Source organism: Hyperolius riggenbachi, chromosome 12, assembly GCF_040937935.1.
Source record: "Hyperolius riggenbachi isolate aHypRig1 chromosome 12, aHypRig1.pri, whole genome shotgun sequence".
NCBI lineage: Eukaryota > Metazoa > Chordata > Amphibia > Anura > Hyperoliidae > Hyperolius > Hyperolius riggenbachi.
This window is the reverse complement of record NC_090657.1, coordinates 241,102,423-241,121,751: the sequence shown is the minus strand read 5'-3', so window position 1 is coordinate 241,121,751 and position 19,329 is coordinate 241,102,423. Positions and strand designations below refer to the sequence as shown.

At 51.7% G+C, this 19,329-nt stretch overlaps 1 protein-coding gene across 2 annotated transcripts in view; it reads left to right on the top strand.

The window, feature by feature from the left end:
• Positions 1-19,329, top strand: part of HEXD (hexosaminidase D) — a 70,914-nt gene that overhangs the window by 15,052 nt on the left and 36,533 nt on the right. For both annotated transcript variants that reach the window (XM_068263592.1, XM_068263591.1), the window contains exons 4-9: positions 1,464-1,551; positions 1,820-1,984; positions 5,396-5,579; positions 9,799-9,870; positions 17,176-17,371; positions 18,875-18,957. In XM_068263592.1, the coding sequence (XP_068119693.1) occupies positions 1,464-1,551; positions 1,820-1,984; positions 5,396-5,579; positions 9,799-9,870; positions 17,176-17,371; positions 18,875-18,957 (788 nt within the window). The remainder of the gene's footprint in view (positions 1-1,463; positions 1,552-1,819; positions 1,985-5,395; positions 5,580-9,798; positions 9,871-17,175; positions 17,372-18,874; positions 18,958-19,329) is intronic.

Here is a 19,329-nt window from a genome sequence, read left to right as displayed (position 1 = left end):
CCTTGTTTAACGGACAATTATCTGCAGATCAGATCCACCAGGATGGATCTTCAGATCTGCAGATGATTGTCTGATCTGCAGATGAATGTCAGTTAAACAAGGTGTGTATGAGGATCTGCAGATCTCATAGACTATGAATGCATTTTGCAGGAACAGATCTTTTGCAGATTCTGATCTTTTGAATGTCTACAGCATCTTTGTGTGCAGCATCTTGCAAAGATTTCTATCTGATGGGGAGTTCAGCTCCATAGAATAGACTGTGTAGGTGTGGCTCTCATACTACATGGAAGGGGGTAAGATTTCTGTCTGATGTGGAGTGCAGCTCCATAGAATAGACTGTGTAGGTGTGGCTCTCATACTACATGGAAGGGGGTAAGATTTCTGTCTGATGAGGAGTGCAGCTCCATAGAATAGACTGTGTAGGTGTGGCTCTCATACTACATGGAAGGGGGGTAAGATTTCTGTCTGATGGGGAGTGCAGCTCCATAGAATAGACTGTGTAGGTATGGCTCTCATACTACATGGAAGGGGGTAAGATTTCTATCTGATGGGGAGTTCAGCTCCATAGAATAGACTGTGTAGGTGTGGCTCTCATACTACATGGAAGGGGGTAAGATTTCTGTCTGATGGGGAGTGCAGCTCCATAGAATAGACTGTGTAGGTGTGGCTCTCATACTACATGGAAGGGGGTAAGATTTCTATCTGATGGGGAGTTCAGCTCCATAGAATAGACTGTGTAGGTGTGGCTCTCATACTACATGGAAGGGGGTAAGATTTCTATCTGATGGGGAGTTCAGCTCCATAGAATAGACTGTGTAGGTATGGCTCTCATACTACATGGAAGGGGGTAAGATTTCTATCTGATGGGGAGTTCAGCTCCATAGAATAGACTGTGTAGGTGTGGCTCTCATACTACATGGAAGGGGGTAAGATTGGTCTGTGAACTTTTATTTTCCAAAGACTATGGTCTGATGTGTGTATGAGCCTTATGCTACGTACACACATGCGACAACGATCGTTCGTTGAGAACGACGAACAAACTTTTAATTGATGAAAGAACGACCCAAGTAAAGTTAGTTTTAAAAGGTGTGTAACGATCTGATCGTTAGAACGAACGTTACATCACGTAAAGCAACTATTGCGCCTGCGCATAAAAATGAGAAGTTCCATGGAGAAATAGTGAAATGCGCATGTCAAGCCTAGTACGAACGACCGTTTCCAACGATGTACTACTTTTGCAAACGATCGTCGTTGGTAAAAATCCGCCGAGACAGAACTTTCTTTTGTAGCGATTTGGCTCGTTCGTCGTTTGCCTTAATAGTCGTTGGTTCGTTTTTTGTAACGATCGTCGTTGGTAAAGATCGGGGAACGATCGTTACAAACGACTATAGTCGCATGTGTGTACGCACCTTTAGGACTCGCACTTTGCTTGTTTTGCGACATTTCAGCTTTTGTCTCATCAGCCCCCAGGAGGTGCGAGAAATACTGCGACTGGCCGAGGCTCACAGCCTGGAGGTTATTCCGCTCATACAGACGTTTGGACACATGGAGGTAAGACTCGGGGGGGAGAGCAGTGTGTGGTGACGAGGGAGGATCAGTGAGATGCAAATAATTCTTCCTTGCATTCAAATTTCATGTAAATGCTATGCAGCTTGACATTGGACCAATCAGAATAACTTCCCGTCCATTTTTATTGTTCTAAGGTCAAGTTGTATAACATTTACATACAATTTGAATGCAAGGATAGATTATTGATTATCCATATTGGTGACCTCTCGGTGATGCCCGTGTAGATAACAGCAGGGATGTCCGTTTGCAGTTTGTCTTGAAGCACAGAGAATTCGCCCACCTGAGGGAGGTGCCGTCGTACCCCAACAGCCTGAACCCCCATAAGCCGGAGTCCCTCCACCTGCTGCAGCTCATGATTGGACAAGTGATGGAACTCCACCCCGCCTCCCGCTGGCTTCACATAGGCTCAGATGAGGTATATAGACTGCGCTTTTGTGTGTCTGTATTGTTAATGTGTTTATTTCGTTTCTATGTGTGTTTCTGTGTGTGTGTTTGTATTGTTTGTGTTTGGTGGTGTCTGTGTTGTTTGTCTTTGTATTGTTTCTATCTATCTGTGTGGATAGAAGGGCAGCACAGTGGTGTAGTAGTGGATAGCACTCTCTGCCTTACAGCGCCCAGGTCCCCAGTTCGAATCCCAGCCGACATTGTGAGCCTGGGTGCAGCAACATCCCATGGGCCAGTTTCCCCTGTAAAATTATCATAAGGTCCCCTCTTTGGACACAAGTCCCCCTAAATACCCCCCTTCCCCCGATAGAAAGCACACACCTTCCCTCCTGGCACCCTCTCCTGCCATTGTAGAGTAGTGAGCTGTGTAATATTTCCCTGCTCCGGCGCTGTCTCGTGTCTCTTCTGTTCTTCCCGGCTGCCGCACGCTCTCTGCTTGCACACCACCTTCTCCCGATCACGTGACATGCATTCAGAGGTGTGCAGCATAGAGCATGTGTCAGAAAGATCAGAGGAGACCCGAAGCAGCTAAATATTACACTGCTCTACTGCGCTACTCTGAAGAAGGGGAGGAGCGGCTGCTCCACTGCGCTACTCTGAAGAAGGGGGAGGAACTGCTCCACTGCGCTACTCTGAAGAAGGGGGAGGAGCAAGGATCCAGAACCCTCCCCTTATCGCTATAGGTGCGCAACTTTATTTGAGGCTGTCCAATAAATGTTAAACCTTAATAAACAATTTGGCCCACGACTATAACTGTGTTTTAGATTTTAGCCCCTCCTGTGATTGACTCCCTTAGTGTATGATCTCTCAGGCATGCAATAATAAGAGGCTAAATATACTGTGGTGGCAGCCATGCTGAGTAATTCAGCCAGATCTCCTGACTCTACGCAGTTCCCTGATTTATGGTGGGAGATGTAAACAGAACAGGGCCGACACTTGTGGAACATGAAGAAGGGGGAGGAGCAGGGATCCAGAACCATGAACCCTCCCCCCACCTGTTGCTATAGTGATGCCACTTTATTTGAGGCTGTCCAATAAACTATGAGGCTGTCCTATAACTATGTTTTAGATTTTCCAGTTCTAAAAAGAAGCCGGACTTCAGCACTCACCATCAGCCTCTTCTTTATTTAGCCACAGCTCATAGGTACAACACGTGCCCCCTGCCGATTTGTATGTGTTAGATTTTGGCCCCTTCTGTCATTGAGTTTGACACCCCCAGGTTAGAGGTGAGAGATTAGTGAGCAGCACGGTGGGGTAGTTAGGAATCTTGCAGTGATGGGTCCCGGTTCAATACCCAGCCAGGGCACTATCTGCATGGAGTTTGTATGTTCTCCCTGTGTATGTGTGGGTTTCCTACTTGCACTCCGGTTTCCTCCCATATCCCCAAAACATACAGTTAAAGAGACTCTGTAATAAAATGTTCAGCCTTATTTCTTGTATCCTATAAGTTCCTATACCTGTTCTAATGAGGTCTGGATTACTGCAGCCTTTCTAGTTGCACTGTCTCTGTAATATATCTCATCTTCTTTCCTTTGTCAAGCTTTGTTGACCCAGGGAGGAATGGGCTGCCTCTGCTCTGATAGGGAGAAGTTATGCACGCCCCCTGCAGGCTCTGTGTGTGTGTGTGTGCTGTGTGTATGAGTCACAGACAAACACTTTCATTTTGGCGCAGGTAGATTTGGGCGCAGCTGGCGCCACCATAGGCCGTAATAGGAATTACAGCTACAGCGGCGCTCAGTGAGTAACTTCAGCGCCTTCAGAAGACTGAACTAAAGTTACTTATAAAACACTGTAATTCGGCATCCGGCAATTGCTGGAAACTGAACTATTTCATTACCCACCATCCATGGCGGCCTGGAGGGGGAATAGTATTTAACGTCGCCGGGAACACTGCCTAAAACTGGCGATTAAAAGCCAGAATCGCGGCGGAAACCGCATAGAGGGACCCAGGAGATCACAGTGACTCGGTTGGTATGTTTTTTATTGTACAAATCGGACAGTACAGATTCTCTTTAAGTTAATTGGCTTCCCCTTAAAGTGGACCCAAATTAAAAATACAAGATTTCAGAAATAAAATCTATTTTCTAAATTATAATAATAAATAGCAGCCTTTTTTTCAGCTACATGATGACAAATATGAAATATTTTACATTTATTGGAGGAACCCCTCCCTTACTTTCAAATTGCCGGGATTTTTCCGGCAAACTGGTGGAGTAGATGGTGTCCGGCAATGGAGGAATTGCTAATGGCTGCCCCCAGTATAACTCTAGTTATGAAAAGAGAAGGGTGAAAAGCATGCACTGAAATGCTCATAGGTTTGAAGGAGTGTTTATTTATCTTTGTATGTGTCAGAGTGGTGCAACTAAATATTTTTAATTAAAAAAATGTTTGGTTTGGGTCCGCTTTAAATTGGCCCTAGACTACGATACACACACTACATAATACCTACATAGACATATGACTATGGTGGGGATTAGATTGTGAGCTCCTCTGAGAGTCAGTTAGTGACAAGACAATATATACTCCGTACAGCGCTGTGTAATATGTCGGCGCTATATAAATACTAAATAATAATAAGAAAAAGAATCTGTGTGTGTTTGTCGATCATGTATGTTTGGGTCTATGGGGTGTATTCACTAAGTTTTGGTAAATTATGCAGACCAGGCATTATTTAAAGGACAACTGAAGCGAGAGGGATAAGGAGGCTGCCATATTTATTTCCTTTTAAGCAATACCAGTTGCCTGGCTGTCCTGCTGATCCTCTGCCTCTAATACTTTCAGACAGTAGTTCTGCGCAGTAAGCCGCGTACAACGTGGGCTTGATTGATGGCAGCGGTTAGCGCAGGCACAGTGAGGACGACCTCGGGTCAGCCTCTGCACCGTGCGCGGAGACCGGGATGGCGGCAGAGAGCGGAGGTGACAGCGTGGGACACACAGCTGCAAGGGGCTGGAGAAAGCCCCAGGTGAGGAAAGCTTTTTTTTTTTTTTTTTTTTTTTTTCATTTTGCCTGATAACTCCTTTAAGTGCAGCCAATACCTCCACCAGGCCCCCAAGTGCTGCAGTTATTCACTGTCTTTTATGCAGCCCAGGATTTCCCCCCCTGCCCCTCTCCTTGTTATTTGGCATAGCCAGGACTGTCACACCTGTGCTTTCTTGGCATTTCCTTTCCTTAAAGTGTCCCTTACCACGGGGTACATTGCTGCAAATGGGAATGTCACTGATAGTACACACATTACTCAGTGTGCTCAGTGTTGTCTGTGGCTCGTGTATAAGTCCACCCCTATACTTGTATGTAGTGAATCAGACCTACATTTCTAGACTTATACTTGAGTATATACTTTGCTTTTTGCTAAATACAGTGTTCTCCCTCTTGCCCCCCTAGGTCTACTACCTCGGTAAGGGGGAGGAGTCTCAGAAGTGGCTCTCTGACGGGGTCCTGACTGTAGAAGACCTCTTCCTGTCTCATTTGAAGAAGGTGGCCACCCACGTGGTCTCCTGCTATCCGGGGGTCCGGGTGATTGCGTGGGATGACATGCTGCGCACGGCCACCGTCCAAACCTTAACAGGTCAGACCATGTCCCATATTTACAGAGCGTCTCGGGAAATAAATTCACCCATCAGCAACACTGCAATTGGCTGACATGCCGCTTACACCACAGCCTACAATATTGATTTTTCTGGCCCATTCAATTTTTTTTATTGAGACATCTATCCTCCCCAACCCCTTATACCCCCCCAAAAAAAAAAACACATTCCATTTTAGCAGTTTATCAATCAAAAATATGATTGGACATGTTGGAAACGCTCTGAGTGGGCTTGATGGAGTGGCAGGGGACCAATGGCTGAGCAGTAGCACTTCACTGCATTAGCGTCACACTCACTTGTCCCTGCTACGTCCAGCCAGGGGGTCTGGTATGCCCTTTGCGCATGTATTGCTGACCCAGGGTTCCAGGGCTGCCATCCGAAATTTTTGGACCCCATACTGTTAAAACCTACTGGGCCCCCGCACTCTGCACCCACATGGCAACTCACAATTTTGAAGGCCTGGACACGTTAATGTCCTTGTGTCTGCTTTTCACGCACTCCCATGGCTGGAAGCGTTCTGCGTAAGTTCAGTTTATTAAGACTGCAACTGAGCTTTAGCAGAGCGCTCCCAGCTATGGGAGTAGGATGGAGGAGGTGCACAGAACAGAACAGTGCATGCACAGTGCCCCGCAATCCAACTGGATTATGCAGACTTCACAAGAGCACAACGGATGGGGCAGGAAGGGTATGGAGGGAGCTGAGGGACTAAAGGGGGCTCAGGTAAGTAAAAATCCTTTTCTTTCATTTGTCTCAGGTATACTTTATTCACTAATTGACTAAGTTCACTCCTAGTTGAGACAGAGATGGACAGCCACAGACAGCATCTGTGACCCATGTGTGGCGCTGTTTGCCGGGTCCCAAATTCATTTTGGGCTCCATACATTATTCCCCCTGTGATGCCCTGAAGGTGGCCGTGGAGGGTTCACTTCCTTGTTTGGGGAGGTTTTACGTGCACGAGGCGTCACTTCCGGTTCTGCGTGTGCATGCGCGGTGCCTGCGATTGTATGGGCGTTACTCTCCAGGACGGTGCAGCTCCTGATCGTGCTACCTGAGAGCTGCTTTTCTCACTGAGTAATACGCTTGCTCACTGGAAACTGTAAACGAATTACCCCAAATATCTCCTCAGCCACGCCTCCTACTCTCCACAAATTGTGAAGGTATGGAGGGGACCTCCTGAACACCCTCTGTGCCAATTTGCAGCCCCCGAATCCCGCTGATCGCGTGTTACAGTAAACAAATCTGTCTCGGGCAACAGCGGGGCTGGGGAATTGCAATTTGACACATGAGTAGTTCAGGGGATCCCCTCAAAATGTGGGGAGTGTAGGGGGCGTGGCTCCGGAGATATCACCTGCAGCATTATGGAATAGGAAAACTCACAGCACAGAATCGTACTGGGCATGCGGGGCAGTGTACATTATAGGACAGCATAATCGGACACAGCAATGGCACTCTTGGCTCTCAGCCCTATAGCCTACACTGATAGCTCACCTGACTAGTCTGCATTCTGCAAGATTACCTGTAACTCTGCCCTGTTTCCTGTACTTCCATTTGCCTCCTACCCTGACCTGTTACATGGATGGTGCAAGTACTCCGCCTGGACTGACTCTGACTACGAACCAGGGCTGTGGAGTCGGTACAAAAATCCTCCGACTCCTCAAATCCTCAGTTTATGAAACCTCCGACTCCAGGTTCCCAAAATTGCTCCGACTCCTCAGCCCTGCTACAAACCTTGGATGCCTGCCCAGACCCGATCTGTTTCCAGCTATGCCACGTGTCTTTGACTATCCTAACTCTGCTCCTGGACTCCATTTAAGTTTCCTCCAAGCCGTGGTGTAACCCGGTCTCCCTACCCTTGTTAGGGTATCTTTTATTTGGTGCAACTTGGTGTCCAGGGCCAGATTTACCATAAGGCACTGTAGGCACGCGCCTACAGGCGCCTGATGATGGAGAGGCAGCCTATTCCCCTCCCCAAGCTCCTCCCTCCCTCCTTCACTATGCAGAGTTCTGAAGTCAGAGTAAATGAGAGGTTACTCCCCCTGCTCTCTGCATTCCCCTGACCAGCTCTCCCTTCAAACAGGGACACCTCTAGCTACTTAATACTGAGGTTCCTTGAGCTACCTAATACTTGGGGGCACCTCTAGCTACTTAATACTGAGGTTCCTTGAGCTACCTAATACTTGGGGGCACCTCTAGCTACTTAATACTGAGGGTACTTCTGGCTACCTAATGGCCCATACTCACGGGCAACATTTCTGCACTGTCGCTAGCACACGGGAGCGTGTGCGCGACAGTTCGGCGACAGCTTGTCGCCACGTCCCTCCGCGTACACACGCGGAAGAGGGATCATCGGTGCGACGGAAGCTGTCGCCGATTTTCCTCCTCCCCCCCCCCGCCGGAAGCTCCGTGTTCTTATAGAGGTTGCTGTCGCTAGTCCGCATACTCACAGTTGCGGCGGCAACTGTCGCCAGGCGATTGACCGCGCCAATCACCTGGCGACATCAGCGACGAGCGTCGGTTCGGGGTGCGCGCCCGTGCAACGCCTCATACTCACGGGCGACCTGTCGCCGCAACACGCGCGACAATTATAGCCCGTGAGTATGGGCCATAATACTAAGGGGCACCTGTAGCTGCCTTTGACGCTCAAGCAAAGTAAGTGAGAAGTGACAGCTGGGACAGCTATTACCCTTGAGGTGCGGTTTGGCGGGGGGGGGGGGGGGTTGTAGGTTTATTGTGGGCAAATTACATTGTGCTTGGGCATCTGTGCCTATAGGCTCCTGTGAGGTGAATCCAGGCCTGTTGGTGGGCACTAGGTAGCAAGATCCATAAGCCCTTGCGGGACTCTGGTGAAGACCTCTGGTCACTTAAGGCCCATACCTACAATGCTATTATTCAGAATGATTTTTTGCAACAAGAGGGGTTGTTTTGCAATATCATTTAAAGAGACACTGAAGCGAAAAAAAAAATATGATATAATGAATTGGTTGTGTACTATGAATAATTACTAGAAGATTAGCAGCAAAGAAAATATTCTCATATTTTTATTTTCAGGTATATAGGGTTTTTTCTAACATTGCATCATTCTATAATATGTGCAGATTACACAACACTCAGCATTCAAAATGATTATTTCAGAGCAGTCTGTGAACTAATGACCTCTCTTCTGGCAGAGAAAAAGTAAATACAGTAGTTCAGGAAATGTTGAGATAATAAAAGTCAGAAAACAGCCCTCTCCACGACTTTGAAAGTCATAGCATTTAATGGCTTTTTTGCATAGAGATAACTGGAGTTTCTTAACTCTTCCTGTACTGGAAACAATTACACTGATGTATCTGATCTTAATGTTTTATTTCTTATCTGTACTACACATACAAATCATAATATCATAATTTATTTTTCGCTTCAGTGTCTCTTTAAAAGAAAATGTTAAAGTGTTTTACGACGCACACCACCCATGGCAATCGTTGGCTTTTGAATGACCGCCTTCCTGTGATAAATTGCAGAGGACTTTCATGGGTTTTGCCGCAATTCTGTAGAGACTCTATTATGATGGTGCTAACATCACTTGCAGATTTGGCCAAATGGATGGAGGAACAATCGTTGGGCGGCAGAGATCCCCAATACATCAGGCTGGGGGGACTTAGCTTTAGACCCCGTGCTGTGAGAGCGCACCCACCTCAGTGGGAAGGTCAACGGTCACCACATTTCTATCAGTCACGCTGTACAACGCTTGCCGTTCAATCGATGCTGGATTGATCTCTATTGAGATCTGTCGAGATTGTGTTTGCAGTGTGGCATAGGACTCTATCACAATTTGGTCAAATTCCAGTTGGTGGAGGATGAATTGGCTTGCTGTATTGGGCTGATATAGTCCCACCTGTGCTTTGGTTTAAGCCTTGTACACATACGAGATTAAACTCGGCCAAGGCAACTGATAACGATTGCACGTGCTAAGAATTGGCATGTGTACATCGGCTCCTCTGCGCGTCAGCGAGCGATTCGCCTGGCAGAGCAACACGGCTGAGCGCTGTCCCAGGGCGTTGCTCTCCCCACTCTTCCTGCCCACTTTCTGATGGTATTCCTGGATTTCCCAACAACATACTGGTTTTATTATGTTTCCTGAGAATTATTCTTACCTTATGACTTTCGGTAACTGTTCTTATGCAGTCTTTACTAATCAAAGAATAATCCCTTGTTCTGCAGAATCTGGAGTGGCACATCTGGTGGAGCCAATGATCTGGGATTATACCCCCAATCTGGATGTGGATGACAGAAGTAAGTCTGTTCAGAAGTGTCCTTCACACTGAGTGATGAGGTCACATGTCAGGATGTAGTACATATAGTCACTCAGGGACACTCTCTGCTCTGCAGGGGTGCCAATTATCACTAATTATCACAGGGGAGGATAGACAGGAGGCTGCATGTACTGTCCTATGGAGAGGGGAGGAGAGGCAGGAGGCTGCATGTACTGTCCTATGGAGAGGGGAGGAGAGGCAGGAGGCTGCATGTACTGTCCTATGGAGAGGGGAGGAGAGGCAGGAGGCTGCATGTACTGTCCTATGGAGAGGGGAGGAGAGGCAGGAGGCTGCATGTACTGTCCTATGGAGAGGGGGAGAGGCAGGAGGCTTCATGTACTGTCCTATGGAGAGGGGAGGAGAGGCAGGAGGCTGCATGTACTGTCCTATGGAGAGGGGAGGAGAGGCAGGAGGCTGCATGTACTGCCCTATGGAGAGGGGGAGAGGCAGGAGGCTGCATGTACTGTGCTATGGAGAGGGGAGAAGAGGCAGGAGGCTGCATGTACTGTGCTATGGAGAGGGGAGGCAGGAGGCTGCATGTACTGTCCTATGGAGAGGGGAGGAGAGGCAGGAGGCTGCATGTACTGTACTATGGAGAGGGGAGGCAAGAGGCTGCATGTACTGTCCTATGGAGATGAGAGGAGAAGCAGGAGGCTGCATGTACTGTCCTATGGAGAGGGGGAGAGGCAGGAGGCTGCATGTGCTGTCCTATGGAGAGGGGAGGAGAGGCAGGAGGCTGCATGTACTGTCCTATGGAGAGGGGAGGAGAGGCAGGAGGCTGCATGTACTGTGCTATGGAGAGGGGAGGAGAGGCAGGAGGCTGCATGTACTGTCCTATGGAGAGGGGAGGAGAGGCAGGAGGCTGCATGTACTGTCCTATGGAGAGGGGAGGAGAGGCAGGAGGCTGCATGTACTGTGCTATGGAGAGGGGAGGAGAGGCAGGAGGCTGCATGTACTGTCCTATGGAGAGGGGAGGAGAGGCAGGAGGCTGCATGTACTGTGCTATGGAGAGGGGAGGGGAGGCAGGAGGCTGCATGTACTGTCCTATGGAGAGGGGAGGAGAGGCAGGAGGCTGCATGTACTGTCCTATGGAGAGGGGAGGAGAGGCAGGAGGCTGCATGTACTGTCCTATGGAGAGGGGGAGAGGCAGGAGGCTGCATGTACTGTCCTATGGAGAGGGGAGGGGAGGAGAGGCAGGAGGCTGCATGTACTGTGCTATGGAGAGGGGAGAAGAGGCAGGAGGCTGCATGTACTGTGCTATGGAGAGGGGAGGCAGGAGGCTGCATGTACTGTCCTATGGAGAGGGGAGGGGAGGAGAGGCAAGAGGCTGCATGTACTGTCCTATGGAGATGAGAGGAGAGGAGAGGCAGGAGGCTGCATGTACTGTCCTATGGAGAGGGGGAGAGGCAGGAGGCTGCATGTGCTGTCCTATGGAGAGGGGAGGAGAGGCAGGAGGCTGCATGTACTGTCCTATGGAGAGGGGAGGCAGGAGGCTGCATGTACTGTGCTATGGAGAGGGGAGGAGAGGCAGGAGGCTGCATGTACTGTCCTATGGAGAGGGGAGGAGAGGCAGGAGGCTGCATGTACTGTCCTATGGAGAGGGGAGGAGAGGCAGGAGGCTGCATGTACTGTGCTATGGAGAGGGGAGGAGAGGCAGGAGGCTGCATGTACTGTCCTATGGAGAGGGGAGGAGAGGCAGGAGGCTGCATGTACTGTCCTATGGAGAGGGGAGGCAGGAGGCTGCATGCACTGTCCTATGGAGAGGGGAGGCAGGAGGCTGCATGTAATGTCCTATGGAGAGGGGAGGAGAGGCAGGAGGCTGCATGTACTGTCCTATGGAGAGGGGAGGAGAGGCAGGAGGCTGCATGTACTGTCCTATGGAGAGGAGAGGCAGGAGGCTGCATGTACTGTCCTATGGAGAGGGGAGGAGAGGCAGGAGGCTGCATGTACTGTGCTATGGAGAGGGGAGGAGAGGCAGGAGGCTGCATGTACTGTCCTATGGAGAGGGGAGGAGAGGCAGGAGGCTGCATGTACTGTCCTATGGAGAGGGGAGGAGAGGCAAGAGGCTGCATGTACTGTCCTATGGAGAGGGGAGGAGAGGCAGGAGGCTGCATGTACTGTCCTATGGAGAGGGGAGGAGAGGCAGGAGGCTGCAGGTACTGTCCTATGGAGAGGGGAGGAGAGGCAGGAGGCTGCATGTACTGTCCTATGGAGAGGGGAGGAGAGGCAGGAGGCTGCATGTACTGTGCTATGGAGAGGGGAGAAGAGGCAGGAGGCTGCATGTACTGTCCTATGGAGAGGGGAGGAGAGGCAGGAGGCTGCAGGTACTGTCCTATGGAGAGGGGAGGAGAGGCAGGAGGCTGCATGTACTGTCCTATGGAGAGGGGAGGAGAGGCAGGAGGCTGCATGTACTGTCCTATGGAGAGGGGAGGAGAGGCAGGAGGCTGCATGTACTGTGCTATGGAGAGGGGAGAAGAGGCAGGAGGCTGCAGGTACTGTCCTATGGAGAGGGGAGGAGAGGCAAGAGGCTGCATGTACTGTCCTATGGAGAGGGGAGGAGAGGCAGGAGGCTGCATGTACTGTCCTATGGAGAGGGGAGGAGAGGCAGGAGGCTGCAGGTACTGTCCTATGGAGAGGGGAGGAGAGGCAGGAGGCTGCATGTACTGTGCTATGGAGAGGGGAGGAGAGGCAGGAGGCTGCATGTACTGTGCTATGGAGAGGGGAGGAGAGGCAGGAGGCTGCATGTACTGTGCTATGGAGAGGGGAGGAGAGGCAGGAGGCTGCATGTACTGTCCTATGCAGAGGGGAGGAGAGGCAGGAGGCTGCATGTACTGTGCTATGGAGAGGGGAGGGGAGGAGAGGCAGGAGGCTGCATGTACTGTCCTATGGAGAGGGGAGGAGAGGCAGGAGGCTGCATGTACTGTCCTATGCAGAGGGGAGGAGAGGCAGGAGGCTGCATGTACTGTGCTATGGAGAGGGGAGGGGAGGAGAGGCAGGAGGCTGCATGTACTGTCCTATGGAGAGGGGAGGAGAGGCAGGAGGCTGCACGTACTGTCCTATGGAGAGGGGAGAAGAGGCAGGAGGCTGCATGTACTGTCCTATGGAGAGGGGAGGGGAGGCAGGAGGATGCATGTACTGTGCTATGGAGAGGGGAGAAGAGGCAGGAGGCTGCATGTACTGTCCTATGGAGAGGAGAGGAGAGGCAGAAGGCTGCATGTACTGTGCTATGGAGAGGGGAGGAGAGGCAGGAGGCTGCATGTACTGTGCTATGGAGAGGGGAGGAGAGGCAGGAGGCTGCATGTACTGTGCTATAGAGAGGGGAGGAGAGGCAGGAGGCTGCATGTACTGTGCTATGGGGAGGGGAGGAGAGGCAGGAGGCTGCATGTACTGTGCTATGGAGAAGAGAGGCAGGAGGCTGCATGTACTGTCCTATGGAGAGGGGAGGAGAGGCAGGAGGCTGCATGTACTGTCCTATGGAGAGGGGAGGAGAGGCAGGAGGCTGCATGTACTGTCCTATGGAGAGGGGAGGAGAGGCAGGAGGCTGCATGTACTGTCCTATGGAGAGGGAAGAGAGGCAGGAGGCTGCATGTACTGTGCTATGGAGAGGGGAGGAGAGGCAGGAGGCTGCATGTATTGTGCTATGGAGAGGGAAGGAGAGACAGGAGGCTGCATGTACTGTCCTATGGAGAGGGGAGGAGAGGCAGGAGGCTGCATGTACTGTCCTATGGGGAGGAGAGGAGAGGCAGGAGGCTGCATGTACTGTGCTATGGAGAGGGGAGGAGAGGCAGGAGGCTGCATGTACTGTCCTATGGGGAGGGGGAGAGGCAGGAGGCTGCATGTACTGTCCTATGGAGAGGGGAGTAGAGGCAGGAGGCTGCATGTATTGTCCTATGGAGAGGGGAGGAGAGGCAGGAGGCTGCATGTACTGTGCTATGGAGAGGGGAGGAGAGGCAGGAGGCTGCATGTACTGTCCTATGGGGAGGAGAGGAGAGGCAGGAGGCTGCATGTACTGTCCTATGGAGAGGGGAGGAGAGGCAGGAGGCTGCATGTACTGTCCTATGGAGAGGGGAAGAGAGGCAGGAGGCTGCATGTATTGTCCTATGGAGAGGGGAGGAGAGGCAGGAGGCTGCATGTACTGTGCTATGGAGAGGGGAGGAGAGGCAGGAGGCTGCATGTACTGTCCTATGGGGAGGAGAGGAGAGGCAGGAGGCTGCATGTACTGTGCTATGGAGAGGGGAGGAGAGGCAGGAGGGTGCATGTACTGTGCTATGGAGAGGAGAGGCAGGAGGCTGCATGTACTGTCCTATGGAGAGGGGAGGAGAGGCAGGAGGCTGCATGTACTGTCCTATGGAGAGGGGAGGAGAGGCAGGAGGCTGCATGTACTGTGCTATGGAGAGGGGAGGGGAGGGGAGAAGAGGCAGGAGGCTGCATGTACTGTCCTATGGAGAGGGGAGGAGAGGCAGGAGGCTGCATGTACTGTCCTATGGAGAGGGGAGGAGAGGCAGGAGGCTGCATGTACTGTCCTATGGAGAGGGGAGGAGAGGCAGGAGGCTGCATGTACTGTGCTATGGAGAGGGGAGGGGAGAAGAGGCAGAAGGCTGCATGTACTGTCCTATGGAGAGGGGAGGAGAGGCAGGAGGCTGCATGTACTGTCCTATGGGGAGGGGAGGGGAGGAGAGGCAGGAGGCTGCATGTACTGTGCTATGGAGAGGGGAGGAGGGGCAGGAGGGTGCATGTACTGTCCATGTACTGTGCTATGGAGAGGGGAGGAGAGGCAGGAGGCTGCATGTACTGTGCTATGGAGAGGGGAGGAGAGGCAGGAGGCTGCATGTACTGTCCTATGGAGAGGGGAGGAGAGGCAGGAGGCTGCATGTACTGTGCTATGGAGAGGGGAGGGGAGAAGAGGCAGGAGGCTGCATGTACTGTCCTATGGAGAGGGGAGGAGAGGCAGGAGGCTGCATGTGCTGTGCTATGGAGAGGGGAGGGGAGAAGAGGCAGGAGGCTGCATGTACTGTCCTATGGAGAGGGGAGGGGAGGAGAGGCAGGAGGCTGCATGTACTGTGCTATGGAGAGGGGAGGAGAGGCAGGAGGCTGCATGTACTGTGCTATGGAGAGGGGAGGAGAGGCAGGAGGCTGCATGTACTGTGCTATGGAGAGGGGAGGAGGGGCAGGAGGCTGCATGTACTGTCCTATGGAGAGGGGAGGAGAGGCAGGAGGCTGCATGTACTGTCCTATGCAGAGGGGAGGAGAGGCAGGAGGCTGCATGTACTGTCCTATGGAGAGGGGAGGAGAGGCAGGAGGCTGCATGTACTGTCCTATGGAGAGGGGAGCAGAGGCAGGAGGCTGCATGTACTGTCCTATGGAGAGGGGAGGAGAGGCAGGAGGCTGCATGTACTGTCCTATGGAGAGGGAAGAGAGGCAGGAGGCTGCATGTACTGTGCTATGGAGAGGGGAGGAGAGGCAGGAGGCTGCATGTATTGTGCTATGGAGAGGGAAGGAGAGACAGGAGGCTGCATGTACTGTCCTATGGAGAGGGGAGGAGAGGCAGGAGGCTGCATGTACTGTCGTATGGGGAGGAGAGGAGAGGCAGGAGGCTGCATGTACTGTGCTATGGAGAGGGGAGGAGAGGCAGGAGGCTGCATGTACTGTCCTATGGGGAGGGGGAGAGGCAGGAGGCTGCATGTACTGTCCTATGGAGAGGGGAGTAGAGGCAGGAGGCTGCATGTATTGTCCTATGGAGAGGGGAGGAGAGGCAGGAGGCTGCATGTACTGTCCTATGGAGAGGGGAGGGGAGGCAGGAGGCTGCATGTACTGTCCTATGGAGAGGGGAGGAGAGGCAGGAGGCTGCATGTACTGTCCTATGGAGAGGGGAGGAGAGGCAGGAGGCTGCATGTACTGTCCTATGGGGAGGGGAGGGGAGGAGAGGCAGGAAGCTACATGTACTGTCCTATGGAGAGGGGAGGAGAGGCAGGAGGCTGCATGTACTGTCCTATGGAGAGGGGAGGAGGGGCAGGAGGCTGCATGTACTGTCCTATGGAGAGGAGAGGGGAGGCAGGAGGCTGCATGTATTGTGCTATGGAGAGGGGATTAGAGGCAGGAGGCTGCATGTACTGTCCTATGGAGAGGGGAGGAGAGGCAGGAGGCTGCATGTATTGTCCTATGGAGAGGGGAGGAGAGGCAGGAGGCTGCATGTACTGTGCTATGGAGAGGGGAGGAGAGGCAGGAGGCTGCACGTACTGTCCTATGGAGAGGGGAGACAGGAGGCTGCATGTACAGTCCTATGGAGAGGGGAGGGGAAAGGTGGCAGGATTCTGCATGTACTTGCTGTATGTATGTTGCTATATGTAATCCACCTGGGATGCAGAACAACTACAGCTGCTGTGACTAGTTCCTCTAGCATGCCATAGTTACTAGATGCTTTAGCTAATATTACCTGCTTCTGGTCTCCGCTCCTAAAGGCTCATACACATGCTCAACAAAAGTCTTTTAAATGCACGATTATCAAACAACTTGAAGTTTTGTCAAGACGACAAGGCGTTATCACTGATAAGACGCAGCTCAAGTCAATCCAACAGGCGCCTTGTCGTTTGCATGTCTTTTACTTGACAATCGTGCATTTAAAAGACTTTTGTTGAGCGTGTGTATGAGCCTTTTAAGAGTCTGAAGCCTCATAAAATGTCACTTTTTATTGAACGTTTCTCTTCTACACTATCACCCAAGCTAAACCGCTGCATCCCGTGGCAGAACGCTGTTTATAAACCCCCCAAATACCGGGGGGCAAAAATCCACAACCTTCAAAGTCATGGATGTTGCTGCCCGGGGAGGCAGAGCTTAGCGCTGCTTCCATTACTATTAGTGTCAATCCCTGCTGGTCGCCACCCCTCTCCCCGCCCCCTCAGTGAAAGAAGACTGGGAGAGGCGGCGATCAGTGGTGATTGACGCGAGTTGGTGATACAGCTACAGCGCTAAGCTCTGCCGCTGCAAGGAAGCGCTCCCCACATTTTGCACAGGGGGTTTGGGGGGTTTATACACATCATTCTGCCACGGGGATGGCAGCGTGACCTTGCCCCAAAGCTAATGTCACAGCCGCATCTGTGTAGCCACAATTAGCTGGCAGCAATACAAGTCTATGCTAGCCTGCTAGTGTGACATAGATATCAGCAGCTGCATTGGATAACACTGCCAGCTGCTATACATCTACTGTGTTTCACTGAGGCCTTATGGGAGATATGACACCTGTTGTAAGCGCCCTCTAGTGACTGAATCTTTTCTTTCATCCCCACAGCTGCTTTGATCGACAAATACTGGCAGTGCGGCTTCCACAAGATCTGGCTGGCCAGCGCATTTAAGGGCGCCACCGGCCCATGCCAGCAGCTGACTCTGATTGGCCACCATTTGGAGAACCACAGACGATGGCTGCAGGTGGCCAGGCGAGTGCCTCCAGGCATCCTGCAAGGGCTGGCACTGACAGGCTGGCAGCGGTAAGCACATGTGTTCCAGTAAGTAAGTCACATACTCCACCTACTAGAAGCCACTCCCCCCTGCATTGTCCCTCCTTATCCTTCCGTAGTAACAGACACTTCGCTAGTCTCTGAGCTAGTGATGCACCAATATAGAATTCGGTCCCAAACTGTCACCGAAGGTATAGAGTCCCAATCCTCGTGGGTGACAGCAATGGGAAGTGTCCCCCTAAGTGTCTGCCCTGTTCTGTTTACATCTCCCACCCTAAATGGGGGAACTGCGTAGAGTCAGGAGAGCTGGCGGCTGCTTTAAGTAATTACTCAGCATGGCTGCTACCACAGTATATTTAGCCTCTTATTCCAGGCGTAAGAGCAGGGCGTAACTAGACTTAATTGGGCCCCCTGCAAATATGGTAGCATGGGGCCCCCAGGTCCCTGAACCCCATGCGGGTCACGTGATTGGAGCTGGCGATTGGCAGCAGAGAGTGTTTAGCTGTGAAGCAGCCTCTGGAAGCAGGAAAACATTACACACGCTCCTGCACACGATTTTTGTGAGCGAATAGGGGGCGTTTTTTTTTTTGTTAATTGGAAATGCTTTCAGTTGCGGTAAACTGCAGATACAGGTAGGTTGTTGGGCACTGCCATAGGCAGCAATGTAAATAGCCGCGATTAGTAACTATAAATGGTAATTTGGGTGGATGTGTTGGATAAAATAGCGGGACAATAGCAGGTGCCACCGTCTTACAAATTACCATGTATGGCCGCTGATCGCCCACACGTATCTGCATTCATACTGGCCAGTGGCCACATTCAAACTGGTTCTTTTGGCTTTTAGAAGTGTTGGGTTATGACAGGGTGGTGGTGTGTGTATGATTTAATGTTCATCTAATGTGGATTAGAGGGAAGTACCTTTACCAGATCTGCCAGACCTTTCATTCAATGAGGGTGGCCATACATATATGGACTTGGTGGCCAATCCAGCATCCGATCCATTAATGATTATTGAAATAAAAGCGCTGCCGCCGAGTGCGTGTCCAATCGCTGCCGCCGAGCGCGTGTCCAATCGCTGGCGCCGAGCGCGTGGCCAATCGCTGGCGCCGAGCGCGTGTCCAATCGCTGCCGCCGAGCGCGTGCCCAATCGCTGCCGCCGAGTGCGTGCCCAATCGCTGCCGCCGAGTGCGTGCCCAATCGCTGCCGCCGAGTGCGTGCCCAATCGCTGCCGCCGAGTGCGTGCCCAATCGCTGCCGCCGAGTTCGTGCCCAATCGCTGCCGCCGAGTGCGTGCCCAATCGCTGCCGCCGAGTGTGTGTCCAATCGCTGCCGCCGAGTGCTTCTCCAATCGCTGCCGCCGAGTGCATGTCCAATCGCTGCCGCCGAGTGCAGGTCCAATCGCTGCCGCCGAGTGCAGGTCCAATCGCTGCCGCCGAGTGCAGGTCCAATCGCAGTTTCTTTATCTGATAAGTGATTGGTTGCTTATGCTGAAGCTGGTGTCATTATTCCTCTTCCTCTGCTTTGTGTCCACCAGGTACGATCACTTCTCTGTCCTGTGTGAGCTGTTACCGGTGGGAATCCCGTCACTGGCCGTCTGTCTGCAGACCCTTCAGCACGGTACGTTACATATCACTGGTATGTAGAGCTGGAAAGTGGTTTACGTCACGATTCCAGGAGAAAAAAAAAAGAATCCAGTTTTGGATAGTGTAGTAAGGGAACTTCTCGGGGGGGTTTTATTGCTGTCTGGTACCCCCATTGTGGAGAAGAAATAAAAGGAGGAAACCTCCTTTTATTTCTTCTCCACAACATAAGTGTCACAGGAGCCCTAGTGGTCAGACTGCAAATTGCCTTCCAATCGGTTTCAGCACACAGACCATGCAAGCTTTGGTCGCGATCTTTGCGCAGAAACAGACAGAAATTTGGGCAGCAGCCCGACCAGAAGGGAGCCTGTGCGGTACGGTAATTACAACTTACACACGATTTCAGGGT